This window comes from Otolemur garnettii, unplaced genomic scaffold (assembly GCF_000181295.1).
Source record: "Otolemur garnettii isolate 467f Iridium unplaced genomic scaffold, OtoGar3 scaffold00004, whole genome shotgun sequence".
Classification (NCBI taxonomy): Eukaryota; Metazoa; Chordata; class Mammalia; order Primates; family Galagidae; genus Otolemur; species Otolemur garnettii.
Genome location: NW_003852399.1, coordinates 6,931,154 through 6,948,157, shown reverse-complemented (window position 1 = coordinate 6,948,157; position 17,004 = coordinate 6,931,154). Strand labels below are relative to the sequence as shown.

At 40.6% G+C, this 17,004-nt stretch overlaps 1 protein-coding gene across 2 annotated transcripts in view; it reads left to right on the top strand.

The window, feature by feature from the left end:
• The window catches only part of WDYHV1 (WDYHV motif containing 1), a 19,791-nt gene extending 5,324 nt beyond the window's left edge, over window positions 1-14,467 (top strand). Inside the window, exons 2-6 of one of the 2 annotated variants that reach the window (XM_023518391.1) lie at window positions 1,203-1,297; window positions 2,184-2,234; window positions 6,450-6,598; window positions 7,954-8,078; window positions 13,750-14,467. In XM_023518391.1, coding sequence (XP_023374159.1) covers window positions 1,203-1,297; window positions 2,184-2,234; window positions 6,450-6,598; window positions 7,954-8,078; window positions 13,750-13,859 — 530 coding nt within the window. In that variant the 3' untranslated portion in view covers window positions 13,860-14,467. Of the gene's footprint in view, window positions 1-1,197; window positions 1,298-2,183; window positions 2,235-6,449; window positions 6,599-7,953; window positions 8,079-13,749 lie in introns of both variants that reach the window. The other variant, XM_003782363.3, reaches the window with a different exon arrangement.
• The last annotated feature ends 2,537 nt before the right edge of the window (window positions 14,468-17,004 follow it).

The following is a 17,004-nucleotide window of genomic DNA, read 5'->3' as shown; positions in this document are numbered from 1 at the left end:
AGACTGGTTGTTTGTGCACAGCATTGTGTCTCACTTACTGCTCAGAGACTGTGGTTGTTTGTGCAGGGAAGTGCGGCTCGTTTACTGCTCTGAGTCTGGTTGTTTGTGCACGGCATTGTGTCTCACTTACTGCTGAGAGACTGGTTGTTTGTACAGGGGAGTGCGGCTCACTTACCGTTCACTGATTATGTTGCCCGATGTCACTTTACTTAGGTGGGTTGTGACTGCTGCTTCAAATAGTCAAAGGCCTATCATATGGAAGGGAGATTCATCTGGGACAGAAGTGTAGAGTAATTGTTTTCAATTCAGTATGAGGCAGATCTTTCTAAAAGTCAGATCTCCTTATTAGAAGGCATTGGGCAATCCCACTCATAGGGACACTCTCTGAAAGAGTTCCTGGACATGCCACATACTTGCACATGATCCTTTCCAGTTAGGAGTCCTACTGCCCAAAACACCCATCCTGCCCCATTTCCAAGGGGAGCAGGTGTTAACTAAAATTTATTTTGCACTTACAACGTGATGTGATTATGCTCATTTTACAGATGGGCAGATGAGAAAAGCAGATTCTCAGAGAAATTAAGATGTTCAGACCCTGTTACCTCGTAGGCACCTGAGTTGGAATTATGGCTGGATCTCAAGTCCCTGGACTGAAAGCTTACAGAATATTAATGCAGTGTTGTATTTATCAGTTATAAAGTACCTCCGTACCTGGGCACTGCTGTGGGAGGTAATGAGGTCTGTGTCCAAGGGTTATTCACATACATTTTGGATAACAGCTTGTTGGGATGTTTTAGAAGAGATTCAAATATTAGGCATTGTTGGATAAGATGATGTTATAAAGATCTCTTCCAACTTTTTTCCAATTTACAAATAATAATTGTACATATTCATGAGGCACATAGTGATGTTTAGATACATATAATGTATGGTGATCAGACCAGGGTAATTAGTATATTGATCATCTTGAACATTTATTATTTCTTTGTGTTGGGAATATTCAATACCCTCGTAGCTATTGAAACTATGTAATATGTTATTGTGAACTCTAGTCTTCCTATAGAGACACAGAACCTTAGGACTTAGTCTTTTTATTGAACTGCTGAGTCTTTTAATATCATTATCAGTCTTTTGTTGGCATTTGAAAGACACGTCCAGTGTTTCCCCCATATTGAGTAAACAATTATTTTATTTCAGTGAAGAAAATATTTGGAAGCTCTGTGAATACATCAAAAACCATGACCAGTATCCTTTAGAGGAGTGTTACGCTGTCTTCATATCTAACGAGAGAAAAATGGTAAGTAGGTGAATGATTGCAGAAAGAGAATAAGAGATTTAGGATGACATTAGACGCTAAATACAGCATGGGTTTAGTACTTTTCTGAAGTGTGCCTTATAAAATACAGCAACATTTTAAAGTGTGGTTTTGAATGAAATTTTTTTCCTTGCAGGGCACGGTTGAGTTAGAAGAGTTTAGTCCCTTACTCGTAGGTAAGGAAATATGTGATGGTATGTTTACATAGATGCAGTCCCTTTAGGTATCAATTTAGAGACTTTTAAATTGCTTAAATTAGAGCCAGATACTCTCAGGTTTGAAGTAAAGATTTGTCTCTAGAGTTTAAGTAGAACTACAGTAACCCTATAGAAATTGTTAGAAAAAGGAAGCCTTGCGTATTTTGTAAAACACTTCTGTAAGCAGGATCTCATTTGATCTTAATGGAAGCCCTGTGAAGTAGGCAGGATGTGGACTACTTCCTTGTTTTATAGGTGAGGAAATACTCAGAGAGGACCCACGAGTAATTAAGTGGGAAAGCAAGACTTGAATCTGCCAAGACTTCTGATTCCTCGGCCAAGTCTCTTTGCACTCTCCAAAGGACGTTATACAATAAATTGTGGTTTTGTGAGCTTTTCTTATTGAGGACACTTACACTTAGAAGGGTTTAGATTTCTTCTTACTTATTCATTCTTTAATGGCTGGGACCAGTGGGTGTGCACTAGTGATCCAGCTACTTGGGAGGCTGCTTGCTCCAGGCCAGGGGTTCAAGGCTGTAGTGCGCTCTGATTGCACCTGTGAACAGCCACTGTGCTTCAGCCTGTGCAATATAGCAGGACCTGTGTCTAAAAAATTTAAAAAAAAAATTTGGTAGTGGCTTAACTGAAAGTGTGGCTTTGTATTTTTTTAGATACCTATCTGGAAACAACAGGCAAGACCTGGAAATGGACCTGTGATCTGGGTAAGATGGTCAATACAAAGAGCCTTTGGTGCATTATTAATTGTACCCCTGAGTGTTCTTTATGTTTTAGTAACGTAAGAAATGGCTGGGGCAGGAGCGAAAGGTGATGATAATTATTAATAAATTGATTTTTGGAGAAAAGATGTTATTTGGTCTAGGGTAGAAACACTATAGGCATATTTTCTTTTAACTTTTCACTTTGAAATTATTATAGGAATGATTTTTTTCGTTTTTGAGATAGAGTCTCACTCTATCACCATGGGTAGAGTGCTATGGCATCATCATAGCTCACGGCAACCTCAAATTCTTGGGCTTAAGTGATCCTCTTGCCACAGCCTCTTGAGTAGCTGAGACTACAGGCTCATGTCACCATACCTAGTTAGTTTTTTTCTATTTTTAGTAGAGACAGGATCTTGCTCTAGCTCAGGCTGGTCTTGAACTCCTGAGCTCAAGTGATCTACCCACCTCAGCCTTCCACAGTGCTAGGATTACAGGATGAGCCACCATGCCTGGCCTACAGGAATGATTTTAAATGGTTAATGTGGTAGGTATATTTCTGACTCCTAGACTACCATCTATTTAGCACAGGAAGGAACTTTAGCAATACATAGTCTGGCTGCACATTAGAATTATTTGGAGACTATGTTAAAAATACAGTTTTCTGATTTAGAAGATTTAGAGAGGGGTTCCTCATGATTTAGTGTTGTTACCAACTCCGAGATGAACATAACTGGCATTTAAAGAGCACGGATCCACTGGGTGCAGTGGCTCATGCCTTTAACCTTAGTGCTCTGGGAGACCAAGGTGGGTAGACTGATTGAACTCAGGAGTTCAAGACCAGCCTGAGCAAGAGCGAGACACCATCTGAACTAAAATTAGAAAACTAGCCAAGTGTAATGGCCCATGCCTGTAGTTCTAGCTACATAGGAGGCTGAGGCAAGAGGTTGCTTAAGCCCAAGAGTTTGAGGTTGCTGTGAACTTTGATGATGCCAGGGTACTTTATTTAGGTTGACAGAATAAGATTCTTGTCTAAAAAAAAAAAAAAAAGGTGAAGAACACGGATCTACCCTACCTCTTCACTTTTTACTCATTGCAAGATGAGTAGCTTGGAATCGTGTATCTGGTCACAGGCAGAACTGGGTCTTAGACTTGGGTGTTTTCCAGTACAATCTGTCCTGTCCCCTGAAGAGTGGAATGATAATGTAACAAACTTTTAGTTATTGGATACTTACTTAAAATTACCGTATCATTTCAATTGGCTTCACTCATTTATTTAATGTTAGCACTGGATGAGAAAGAATTCTCAGCACAAAAATTAGGATAGAAGGAAGTAAAAAGTTTATTTTAATTCCCAAGGTGGGAAAGGGTGTGGCACATGAGACAGAGGGGGTAAGGGGTTATGGTTTTTATGGGGATAAAGAGAAAGAAAAAGTGAAGGCTGCCAGCAGATAACAGACGTATGAAGCGGCTGTGTCTGCTTTTCCTTCTTTTTCCCCCCCCCTTCTCTGTGAGGGCTGGCTTATCACAGTCCTCGCAATATGGTCTTTGGAAGTGCTGTGAAAAAACTCTTAAAGCTACAGGGAGTTAAACAAAGGGGTTAACACTTGGGTCCCCATCCACTTCCTTTCTTGGCTGGCTTTTAAAAAGGTCAACCATTAGGCCAGGTGTGGTGGCTCCCACCTGTAATCCTAGCACTCTGGGAGGCTGAGGCAGGTGGATTGCTTGAGCTCAGGAGTTCTTGACAAGTGTGAGCAAGAGTGAGACCCTGTCTGTCTCTGCTAAAAATAGAAAAACTGGCTGGGCGTTATGGTAGGTGACTATAGTTCCAGCTACCTGAGAGGATGAGGCAAGAGGATTGCTTGAGCCCAAGAGATTGAGCTATGACACCAGGGCATTCTACCTGGGGTGACAGAGTGAGACTCTGTCTCCAGAAAAAAAAAAAAAGTCAACCATGTACATACAAATGCTCCCACTAACACTATGAAAATAGACACTGCAGTTATTTGCATTTCATGAAAGAGAAAACTGAGGCTGATAAGAAGAGGGCTTGAGGTTGGACCAGCGGCTTAACTACTCTTGCCCTTGTGTTCTCCTGCCTCTGCTGCTCTCTCTCCTTACCACACTGTACCGCAACAACAATTTACTCATGACTTCTGCTCAATTATCTGAGAATTCCTCCAGAGTAAGAACGTCTGTTTCTCATCTTTGTATCTACAGTCCAGCAGCTCAGTCTCCTGTAAATAACAGGAGGTGTGTACTTCAGAAAATTGTAATATGAGTTTAAAAGTGTTAAGAGAGGAACAGATTGTGGATATGGCAGAGGTTACTTCTGGGAGGGGGTGGGAGAAGGTAAGAAATGGATTTATGGCTTGGCACCCATAGCTCAAGTGGCTAAGGCACTAGCCACATACACCAGAGCTGGTGGGTTCGAATCCAACCTGGGCAACATTGACAACAATGACAACTACAACCAAAAAATAGCCAGGCATTGTGGTGGGTATCTGTAGTCCCAGCTACTTGGGGAGGCTGAGGCAAGAGAATCACTTAAGCCCAGGAGTTGGAGGTTGCTGTGAGCTGTTATGCCATGGAACTCTACCCAGGGCAACAGCTTGAGGCACTGTCTCAAAAAAAATGGATTTTTTAGGCGGAGCTGGTATGGTAGAGAGAAGGTTACTACTACAGTTGGAAGGAAGGGAATGACATGAGAAGCCCAGAGGAAGGAATAGTGGCCTGTCTGGGGGGAATGGAGGATAGAACCCGCTTAGAGGAATACAGGAAAGAAGTATTTGTTTCTGACATGGTTTCTCCAAGATAGAGTTAGAGCCAAAGGCAGCCTTCATGCTCTAAGGCATAACATCTCTAGTCTGAACCGTCTTTCTGGCCTCACAAGCTTTTTGCAGGGTCCAAATGAAATAATGTTTGAAAAAGACCCTTGTAAACTCCAGGAAGTGGTGTAGCAATCTGAGATGGCATTACTAATGTTGTTAGGTTGTTTTTATTTCACAGCGCTATTTTCTGTAAGAGCTTTTTTTTCCCCTGAGGAATTGAGAGCTGTGCTCATGTCCCTTAATAACCTCCCTGACGTCTGTTTCAACCCTCCACTGATGTTGGGCAGTGCCTCGCCTGGTGTCTGGGAGTGAGAGTGAAAATTGACATCCACGCTGTCACCAGGCTGTGTGGGAGAAGCCATCTTTTTCTTTTTCCCTTGGTGGCTATAGAGTAGGGCTTGGCTAACTTGTTTTTTAAAATATATTTTATTCTTTCTTTTAATTACAAAAGTAGTACAAAACCAGAGACTAAAAGTCTTTCTCCTCTCCAGGCTGACCTCCAGAAGTCCCCTTGGTTAGTAGATCAGGGGATATTCTTGTAGATTTTTTCCCCCCACATTCAGGTTCATGTGTGTGAATGTGGTTCTGAATGCCCATGTGTGGTCTTACATATGCTCGGCCTTTATAAAATAATATGTCACCCATTCTCTGCAGTTTGCTCTTTCTGTCTAACTGTATAGCATGGACATTTTTCCGTTTTCTGTATAAGCTTATTTCTTTTTAGCAAGAAGAAGTATTCTATAAATAAAAGCATTTTAGCATAGTATTCCATTAATGGCTGTATCATAATTTATATTATTTTATTTTGCTAGAGACAGAGTCTTGCTCTGTCGCCCAGGTTGGAGAGCAGTGGCTGGATCATGGCTTATTGCATGCAGTCTTGCATTCCTGGGCTTACAAGATCCTCCCGCTTCAGCCTCTCAAGTAGCTAGATTGGCATGCATGTACCACCATGCCCAGCTAATTCAAAAATTTTTTTGTAGAGACCTGGTCTTGCTGTGTTGCCCGGGATGGTTTAGCATATTAATTGTCCCCCGCTTTTATGGACTTCTAGCTGTTTCCGAATTTTCACTATTATAAACAGTGCTGCAGAGATTTTCTTTGCATATATATCTTTATATGTTTGTGGCCATTTTTCTGTAAGATGGTTTCCTAGAGGTAAAATAGACGGATCAAAGGGTGTATGTTTAGTTATATGAACATTTTCATTATTTACTTAACCATTTCCTGTCAGTGAGCACGTAGTCTGTCCACAGGGTTTTGTGTTTGATTTTGCTGTTGGAAGAAAGGTTGTATTAGCTTTGAGCTTCTGTGATAATATGTGTGCATCACTTCTGGAACCTTCATTTCACTCTCATAAAGTAACTCCAGCTACTTTTACTTCCAGGATTACCACGTGGTTTTGCTTCATGTTTCCAGTGGAGGACAGAGCTTCATTTATGATCTCGATACTGTCTTGCCGTTTCCCTGCCCATTCGATACTTACGTAGACGATGCCTTTAAGTCTGAGGATGACATTCACCCACAGTTTAGGAGGTAAGGAAATTCAGGATGGATTTGCTTATTTTCTGAACTAAATAAGCCTTGACAATTCTGCAGAGGTTCTTTTTTATTTTTTTCTTTTTCTTTTTCTTTTTCTTTTGTTTTGTAAAGATCACTTGTTTGGCATCACCATTGAGCTAATATTTGAGAATGATATGCTTGCTACACAGGAGATTGAAAACATTTTAAAGCTTTACATGTTTTCTATCATATAAAAGGTTAGCAGTCTTTAAAATTTGTGTGATGAGGTGCATCACGCCTATAATCCTGGCATTTTGAGATTCCAAAGTAGGAGGATCACTTGAGCCCGGGAGTTTAAGGCTGCAGTGAACTATGATGATGCCACTGCATGCTATCCTGGGTGACAGAGCAAGACATTGTCTCAAAAAAAATAAAAATAAAAATGTTGAGTGATGAGATTTCAGACAATTTATTTGAAGCATGTTGAGGATTTCTTTCATACTCTTTTATTTGGGCAGATGCCTCATGCCGTCCAAATTGAAAAGGCTGTGATGGCAGTACCAGAAAATCATGCCCTATGCCCTCGAGACACAATTGCATAAATAAAGGCAACCTGATATATTTCTGTGGCTTTGCCTTTCTGTTTTGGATTTCAGTAGATCCTTTCCTATAACTTCTTTAATAGGTAAAAAAGCTGTGTATGGCCCAAGAGCTGGAGGTTGCTGTGTGCTGTGACACCACAGCACTCTACCGAGGGTGACAAAATGAGACTCTGTCTCAAAAAAAAAATCCCAGCTACTCGGGAGGCTGAGGCAAGAGAATACCTAAGCCCAGGAGTTGGAGGTTGCTATGAGCAGTGACGCTACGACACTCTACCAAGGGCGATAATGTGAGACTCTGTCTCCAAACCCCCTCCCCAAAACAAAAAGCTGCATATGTATTTGTATGTTATTAGCAATGAAGAAATGCCTGAGTAGTTTAGCATGTATCATAGAAAATGAGTTCTAGATCAGGTGTGGTGGCTCACGTCTATAATCCTAGCATTCTGGAAGGCCCAGGCTGGTGGATTGCTTGAGCTTAGGAGTTTGAGACCGGCCTGAGCAGGAGCAAGACCCTGTCTATAACAAAATAGCTGGGTATTATGCCTGTAGTCCCAGATACTTGGGAAGCTGAGGGATAGAGGATCACTTGAGCCTAACAGTTTGAGATTGCTCTGAGCTATGATGCCACAGCACTCTAGTGAGGACAACAGAGTGAGACTCTGTCTTAAAAAAAAAGTGCTTGCTTGCAGGGGCTTGCCAACATAGAATATGAGTTCATGTAAACATTGACTTAGAATTTCAAATGTGACATTTCCCTAGTTTAGGTGTATGTTGATCTATCTTCAGGAAATTCAGAGTTATCCGTGCAGATTTATATTTGAAGAATTTCGCTTCTGACCGATCTCACATGAAAGACTCCAGTGGGAACTGGAGAGAGCCTCCCCCACCATATCCCTGCATTGAAACTGGAGGTGAGCCCAGGATGCCTTCTCAGAGGGGTTTCTGATCCCTCATGGTAAAGGTCAACATTTTCTCTCATTCAAGGACAAAAATAGGTCTTTGGGTAAAACTGTCTGAGTGTTAAGGAGGTAAGGGGAATACTAGTTCTGTTTGTTCATTAGATTGAGAAGTCGAGGCACAGAGAAGAGGATTGGAAGGCATTAGAATGCACAGGAGAGGAAGGGTGTTAAGGAGCAGAACCATGGTACTTGCAGACTGTTGGGTTATTGGATGTGGTCCTGCTGGGACACTGGACATCAGATCTCCATGCTGTGTCCCTTAACAGTGGGACTAATAACACCTTGCCATGGTACGATGTAAGAAATCCCAGCCAGGTGCCTGTAATCCCAGCACTTTGGGAGGCTGAGGTAGGAGGATCAAGACCAGCTGAGTTCAAGACCAGCCTGAGCAAGAGTGAGACCCTGTCTCTACCATAAAAATAAAAAAAACTAGCTGGGCATTGTGCTGGGTGCCTGTAGTCCCAGCTACTAGGAAGGCTGAGGCAAGTGGATCCCTCAAGTTGAGGGAGTTGAGGTTGCTGTGACTTATGACATCATGGCACTCTAAGCAGGGCAACAGGGTCGAAACTCTTGTCTCAAAAAAAATAAAAGAAAAGAAAAAAATCCCCATTGCATGCTTATGAAGTGTGAAATGTCATTTCTCTGACTCTGTAATAAGTCTGTGTTAAAGGGAGGTGAACACTGGCAGGTTTTATTGTACCACTTGTCTCATTTATTTATGTGCTTTTAGGCCTTGGTCCAATTGACAATTTCTTGAGATTTAAGGAAGATAAAGGTTTCTTTATTATTATTGTTTGGCATTCATATGAGTTTGAAACATTATTTGTGATTCACAAATAATTCACAACAAGTGATTCACAAGTAATTCACAACATTCCCATTTATTGGTGAGATCATCCCAACGTGTGGATAACACGGTTTATGTGAAAGTGCTCTATAAGTTATACAGCATGCCAGAAAAGCAGGGCAGTAGTATTAATAGTTCCCAGAAGAAAGTAAAAAGTGTATTTGGCATATTTGAATGGTGTGAACATTAAAAGAAGGTTCAAACTCTGATTTCCAAGGCTCTCTGTGAAAGCTGTTATAATTTTTAAAATTTATATTGGAATTGCCCCCAAGTGCTAGAGCTGGGAAAGCTCCTTGTCTAGGAGGGCTCCATGGGTCTACCTTACAGTCTTCAGCGACCTGCTATATAGGGCCTGATCTGGGCGCAGAGTGCCTTCACCAGCTACTTGTTTCTCTTTTAGATGTGAGCACCTAAGACAGAGCCTAGACTTCCAATAGGCATTTAGAAGACACCAGGCCTGTTTGGACCATTCCTTTGGATTTCTTTTTTTTTTAATTTTTTTTAAAATTTGAGATTGATTGAGCATACAACGAATTAGGTTATGCTGATTGCATTTGTTACTAAGTCCCTCTTATAATTGTGTCCCGCTCCCAAGAGATGTGCCATCATATACTGGGACCCCCCCATCCCCCTCTCTCCTCCCCTCTACCCAAGTGCTCATTCCCTTTCTCCCCCCTTGTATTAGCTCATCTTCATATTAGAATTGAGTACATTGGATTCTTGTTTCTCTGTGCTTTACTAAGAAGAATGTGTTCCACCTCCATCCAGGTTAATACAAAAGATGTAAAGTCTCCATATTTTTTAGTGGCAGAATAGTCTTCTAGGGTATACATATACCACAGCCTGTTAATCCATTCCTGGATTGGTGGGCATTTAGGCTGTTTCTGGTTAATCTGGCCAGAGGTTTACCGATTTTATTTATTTTTTCAAAAAACCAACTTTTTGTTTCATTAATTTTTCTGAATGATTCTTTTGTTTTTAATTACATTAATCTCTGATTTAGTTTTGGTTATTTCTTTTCTTCTTTTGGGTTTGGGATTAGGTTGTTCTTATTTTTCTAATTCCATAAGATGGTTCATGAGTTTGTTGATGTGCTTTCTTTCTGTTTTTTGGATATAGGCATCTAATGTGATAAATTTCCCTCTTAAGACTGCTTTTGCTGTATCCCACAGGTTTTGGTAACTTGTGTCTTCATTGTTGTTATGCTTGAGGAATTTAACGATTTCCTCTTTTATCTATTCCTGAACCCAACTATCAGTCATCATAAGTTGTTTAATTTCCAAGTCTTTGTGTGGGGAATGAACTTTTTTGTTGGAGTTGAGTTCCACTTTTATGGCCTGTGGTCTGAGAAGATATAAGATATAATTTCTATTCTTTTAATTTTGCTGAGGTTTGATTTGTATCCTAGGATGTGGTCAATTTTGGAGTACGTACCTGGGATGATGAGAAAAATATATATTCTTTAGCTTCGAGATGGTATGTTCTGTATAAGTCTTCTGTATAAGATCTGTATAAGCTTTGAAATGGTGTATTCTGTATAAGTCTATTAATTCCATTTGTTCTAGAGTTACATTTAAGTCCTTTGTATCTCTGTTTAGTTTCTGTTTAGAGGATCTGTCCAGTTCTGTCAGAGGGGTGTTAAAGTCCCTGACTATTATAGTGTTATGGGATATCATATTGCTCAGACCCATCAAGGTCTGTTTCATAAATCTGGGAGCATTTAAATTGGGTGCATAAATATTTAAAATTGAAATGTTTTCTTGTTGTTTGTACCTTTGACCAGTATCAAGTGTCCTCTTTGTCTTTCTTTAGTTGCTTTAAATCTGCTTGTATCTGAAAATAAGATTGCAACCCCTCCTTTCTTCTGACTTCCATTTGCTTGAAATACTGTTTTCTATCCCTTAACTCTGAGTCTTATTTTTCCTTCAAGGCTAGGTGTGTCTCCTGGGAACAGCATATGGATAGCTTGTGCTTTTTTATCTAATCAGCCAGCCTGTGCTGGCTGGTGGTGAATTCAGTCCATTGACATTTATTGAGAGAATTGGTAAGTGTGGTGGAGTTCTATTCATCTTATTTTGTGAGAGTCCATTGTGTAGTTTTAAACTTTGCACCATTGTGGAAGCTGTTTTGACCTTTGGCTTTTGGGTGTTTATTTTGCTGGTGGTCCATTTTGATGGTCAGTGTTGAGAATTGGTCTAAGTATTTCCCAGAGAGCTAGTCTTGTGGCGAATTTCCTCAGTGCTTATGTATCTGCAAAAGATTTGATTTCTTAATCAGTTTTGAAGTTTAGTTTAGCAGAATACACAATTCTGGGCTGAAAATTGTTTGTTTAAAAATGTCGAAGGTGGATGACCATGCTCTTTTGGCTTAGAAGGTTTCATTTGCAAAGTCTACTGTCATCCTAATGGCTCTGCCTCTGTAGGTCAGTTGGTACTTACTCCTGGCTGCTTGCAGAATTTTTTCTTTTATCTTGAGTTTGGACAGGTTCATTACAATATGTCTTGGAGAAACTCTGTTTGAATTGAGATGGCCCGGGATATGGGATCTATCTGAAAGGAGTGTGTCAGGATCTTTAGTAAAAACTTGGGAAGTTTTCATTTATGATAGTCTCCAGTAGGGCTTCCATTCCTTTGGGACAATCTTCTTCCCCTTCAGGAATCCCTATTATTGGTATGTTTGAATGCTTCATGAAGTCTCATAGTTTTCTAAGCACCTATTCTGCTTTCTCTCTCTTCTATTCTGCCTCTTTACCTGGGTTAACTTGAAAACTTTATCCTTTAGTTTTGAGGTTCTTTCTTCTCTATGGTCTAACCTATTTTTTACCTTTTTAATTTTAATTTTTATTTATTTATTTTTTTGAGACAGAGCCCCAAGCTGTCCCCCTGGGTAGAGTGCTGTTTTTTTGGTTGCAGCCATCGTTGTTTGGCAGGCCCGGGCTGGATTCGAACCTGCCACCTTAGCTGTATGTGGCTGGCACCTTAGCCACTTGAGCCACAGGCTCTGAGCCTATTTATTTATTTTTGAGACAGAGTCTCAAGCTGTCACACTGGGTAGAGTGCAATGGCATCATAGCTCACAGCAACCTTCAACTCTTGGGCTCAAGCGATCCTCTTGCCTCAGTTTTTTTATTTTTAGCACAGATGGGGTCTTGCTTTTTGCTCAGGCTGGTCTCAAACTCGTGAGCTCAAGCAGTCCACCCACCTCGGCCTCCCAGAGTGCTAGGATTACAGGCATAAGCCACCGTGCCCAGCCAGAGCTTAGGTCTTGAAGTGGCCTCAGCCTGAGCAAAGCCAAACTCTTCCTTATGGCCAAATAAACAGAAGTACTTGCTTTTGATGACAATATGTTGCAATATGTTGCCAGGACACCAAGTTACACTGTGTTTTTTTTGGGAGACAGCACAGCCAGCGACCTTTATGGTTCTTACTCCAAACTTAGTTGCCTTCAGTCATTGTGTGTTTGTTTCCTCAGCATTCAGACCCTTCCAGGTTGGGATCTTAAAGCTCACAAGAATCCTTCAGGGGCAGGTCTCAGAGTACCCCCTGACTCCAGTTCTCATGGAGTAGGAGTCTCTCTACCTGTTCCAAGAGTGGAGTTCTGATCCCGGCAGCAGAATTAATACAGCCGTGCTTTAGGCCCCTGCTAAGACTTTCTCACAACCTTCCCCCAGTGGCAGCCCTCTGGCCACCAAGACCTCAGATATGGCTGCCTTGCCAGCCACAAAACCTATGGCAAATCTAGTCTAGCCAGCATTCAAATCTGGTTGCTGTATACGGTTCGAGTCCACCCACTTTTCCAAGCTTTCCACTCAACGTGCAGCTTCCCCTAACAACTGAAAACTCTGGAATGGCTTCCTCCATGGGGGGGACCAGGTGATCCCAGTTGGTTGCAATCACTTGCCTAATTTCTTAGATTTCTACCACTCTGGATCATATATCCAGCTCGCCAGCCCGGTCTTGGGGCTTTTTAAATATCTTCTATTTTTCTTTTCACGTGCATGTTTTACTCTACCCTTTTGAACATAATGGAGCACAATATAATAACTGTTTTATAGTCTCTGTCTGTTAATTCCATTATCCCTGTCATTTCATTCTGTTTCTGTTGTTTGGTTTTTCTCTTGGTTTTGGGTCATATTTTCCTATTTCCTGGTGTGGTTGGTTAATAATTTGGTTAAATGCTTTGTGAATTTTACAGTGTTTTAGGTACTTTAAGAAATAGTGTTGGATTTTGTTCTGGCATGCAGTTAATTTACTCAGAACCAATTGGATGTGCTTTTAAACTTGTTTAGTACAGGTTCAAAGCATTCTTTTATCTAGGCTGATTTAGCCCCATTGCGTATGATCCTTTTGAGGACTCTACCAAATGCTATGTGTTACAGCTTCTGTCTGCTCTGGCTAGTAAGGATATGAATTATTCCTAGCTCTGTGAAAGTTCTGGGAATTTTTAGACCTGCTGTTTCTAGTGTCTCTTTCCTTAAGGAAGTCAGTACTTAGCCAAAGGCTCAGGGAGTCCCCTCTGCAGATCTCTGAAACTCTTTCACTCTGTACAGTTCCCTATTTTCTGAGTCTCTGCCCTCTCTGTCCCCTGATTTGGGTTTGTGTGATGTTTTGTTGTGATCACATTGAGGTTACACATTTGAGGCAAGAAAACCACAGAGGTGATAATTAAACCCTTGTTTATTTGAGTAAATTCCCCTAGTTTTATTCTTTTGGATTGTTTTATTGCTAGTAAACCAAAATTGTGTTTTCAGTGGACATTTTTTCCATCTCTTTCTAGATTCCAAAATGAACCTGAATGATTTCATCAGTATGGATCCTGAGGTAGGATGGGGAGCAGTCTACACACTATCTGAATTTGTGCATCGGTTTGGCAGTAAGAACTACTGAACTTGACATGAGGATGTGGAACTATGGAAAAATTCTAGGACATGAACAAGCTATCCCTTCATTTAGGATAGTAAACTATCCTGTGGTACAGTTGGCTTGGAATTATGTTTTTCTTTTTTAATTTAATTGAGTGGAAACATGAGTGAAAACAAATATTATAAGTGAACTGTAATTCAGCTTTTTTTTTAATATGTGAAGTTGAAACTTGATTTAGTGTATAATTGCTAAGCTATTCCTGTGGCTCATTTGTTAAAACATATAATGACTTATGCCAGTGACCGTTCTTGTTAAGATAGAGGTATGGTCTCAGAGCCAGACCCTGTATCTGTTCTGGATGGCTTATGTCTTTCCAGCTACATTGTACGCTCCTTGAGGGCAAGGTTGTGGCTTATTGCTCTGTGAATCTCTAAAGCCCTAAAAGGTGCCCATAAAATGTTTTCTAGCGAATGTGCTGTTGCTTGAAAAGGGATGGTAATTGTGAGCTGAATCAGCAACAAGTATTAGTCTTTTTGGACTATTATATTGTTAAAAAGATTGCAGCCCTTTCAGACTTGTGTGTTATTTGGCCTATTTATATATGGTTTTAAATAAAATTGATTTAAAATTAATTAATTTTGTTTTGTAGATTTTTGTGTCACTCTTGATGATCTGAAACACCTAAGAATGTCTTAATTATAGGTGAGAACCTTGGCTTTAAAATATATTTATCACATGTGCCTTCTTGAAGATGATCTGGTCATTTGGGTTTAATCATACAATTCCAGATAAAATATACTTGGCATTAAAGTGGCATGTAGTACTAGCTCTCATTTATGTTATCATGGTTCTGCCATAAAAACAACTTCTTACAGCAAGGATGTCTAAGCTTCTGTTTTCAGATGAGTTTTCTACTTAAGAAACTACCACTTAAAAGGAATCCTTTGCCTTTTGTGTTAGAGTATACAACTGTGATCGTTTACTCAAGAATTAGTCTAAGGAGTCATCACTTAATCCAATTGGTTCAGTTGATCAGGAAGATTCAGGGAGAAAGTAAGTGTACTTTTGATAAGAAGAATACAAATATAACCTCTCGGATGGTGCCTGTGGCTCAAGGAGTAGGGCGCTGGCCCCATATGCTGAGGGGTGGTAGGTTCAAACCTGGCCCCGGCCAAAAACTGTCACCACCCCCCCAAGAAAAAAAAAATATAAAACCTCTTAAGTTATTAGAGCTAAATACTTTGTCCTGAGGAAAATGTAGAGGTACCAGTGGATTATAATCTGATTCACAAATTGCATTTTTGGTGTTTGGGGGGTCAATTTTATGAATATGTTTCCAATCTAGTATTCAAGAGTGTGTCTAGTACAAACAAATAAGACAATGTCTGTGTGGAGGTTTGAACTCCTCAGCCACTTTGCTGTGAAATTGAAAATCTGTTACTTCTAATTAGTGTAGGGAATGAAGTTTTATGGTTTTGAGGCTATTCAGTGATCATAATCTTAACTTGTCGGAAGTGGGCATCTCTTGTTTTTTCTACCCAGCATTCCTAAATTGCGCTTTGGGGAACTTTTCTTTGTGCATTTTCATGTAGTCCTGATTGCTCATAGGTATTGGCAAATAGCCTTAGCTGGGCCAGGCTTGAGCCCCACCCCTGGACAGGTCTATGAATGACTGATCAAAGTAGCCTCTGGATTGGCTGTATTGATTTTCAGCGAGAGAAGTACTTTCTCCACTGGGGTTGCTAATAAGCTAGAGGCCCTGGAGACAGGGGATGGGGGGCAGGCAGCATCTTGACTGTGCAGGAGAGTAGCATAATGCAGAATACCAAAGCACAGCAAGGACCCCGAGGGCACCCCCCCCCAATCTATCTGTGCTTAAAGGCAGCCCCAACTTCTTAACTTCCCAGTTCTTTGAACCTGCAGATTCCTTCCTCTCTTCAGCTTGTATGAGTGAGATTTCTGTCAGTTTTCACTAAGGTTCCCTTATAAGATTTTTTTCAAATTTGTTTATCAGGTTTAGGGATTATTTCTTGTGTCTCTCTGTGCTTTATTTTCCTTTGAGGTCAGATTTCCTTCTCTTTATATTCAAACGTGTGAAAGAGTTTTGTTTGGAAAGAGGATCTTTTAAAAAAAAAAAGCAGAGGACTAAAATAAAATTTTAAGTTGACTATGAAAACAAATAAGTATCTCTGGGAATTTGACACGTAACAGAGTTGGGAAATATATGAAAATATAAAATAGCTCCTAGGTTAGTAGAACTGTCCCTGATTAAGAATATATTTGGGCTCGGTGCCTATAGCTCAACTGGCTAAGGCGCCAGCCACGTACACCTAAGGTGGCGGGTTCGAATCCCCAGCCCGGACCCGCCAAACAACAATGACGGCTGCAACCAAAAAATAGCCGGGCGTTGTGGCAGGCGCCTGTGGTCTCAGCTACTTGGGAGGCGGAGGCAGGAGACTCGCTTGAGCCCAGGAGTTGGAGGTTGCTGTGAGCTGTAATGCCATGGCACTCTACCCAGGGGGACAGCTTGAGGCTCTGTCTCAAAAAAAAAAAAAAAAAGAATATTTTTGGAGCTTTCTAGAAAATCATGTTATTCAGAAGGGTTGGTTACCAATGGCAGTAAAGGCAAACATTTTTATGTCTATGTTTTTTCTTGATTTAATTTTTAATTATTTAAAAAGTAGATGGCACATATATGTTGCCCAAATTCAAAATATATGCAGGAGTATATGGTGAAAAGTAAACTTCTCTCCTGCTTTGTCTTCCAATATTCTGATATCCCTACCTAGAAACCTTTTTCAATTTCTTTTATATTCTTCCTTCCAGGAATTTTCTCTCTCTATGTAAGTCTATAGATACATATTATATATGAAATTCTATTTGCTGCCCCACCTTCCAGTGGTAGCATTCTAAACATTTTGTTCTGCATTTTACTTTTTATTTATTTGTTTGTTTGTTTCTTTGAGATAGAGTCTCACTATGTAGCCCTTGGTAGAGTGCTGTGGCATCACAGCTCACAGCAACCTCAAATTCTTGGGCTTAAGCGATTCTCTTGCCACAGCCTCCCAAGCAGCTGGACTACAGGCACCTGCCACAGTGCCTGGCTATTTTTTGTTGCAGTTGTCATTGTTGTCTAGCTGGCCAGGGTGATGGGAAGTGATGAGTAGAG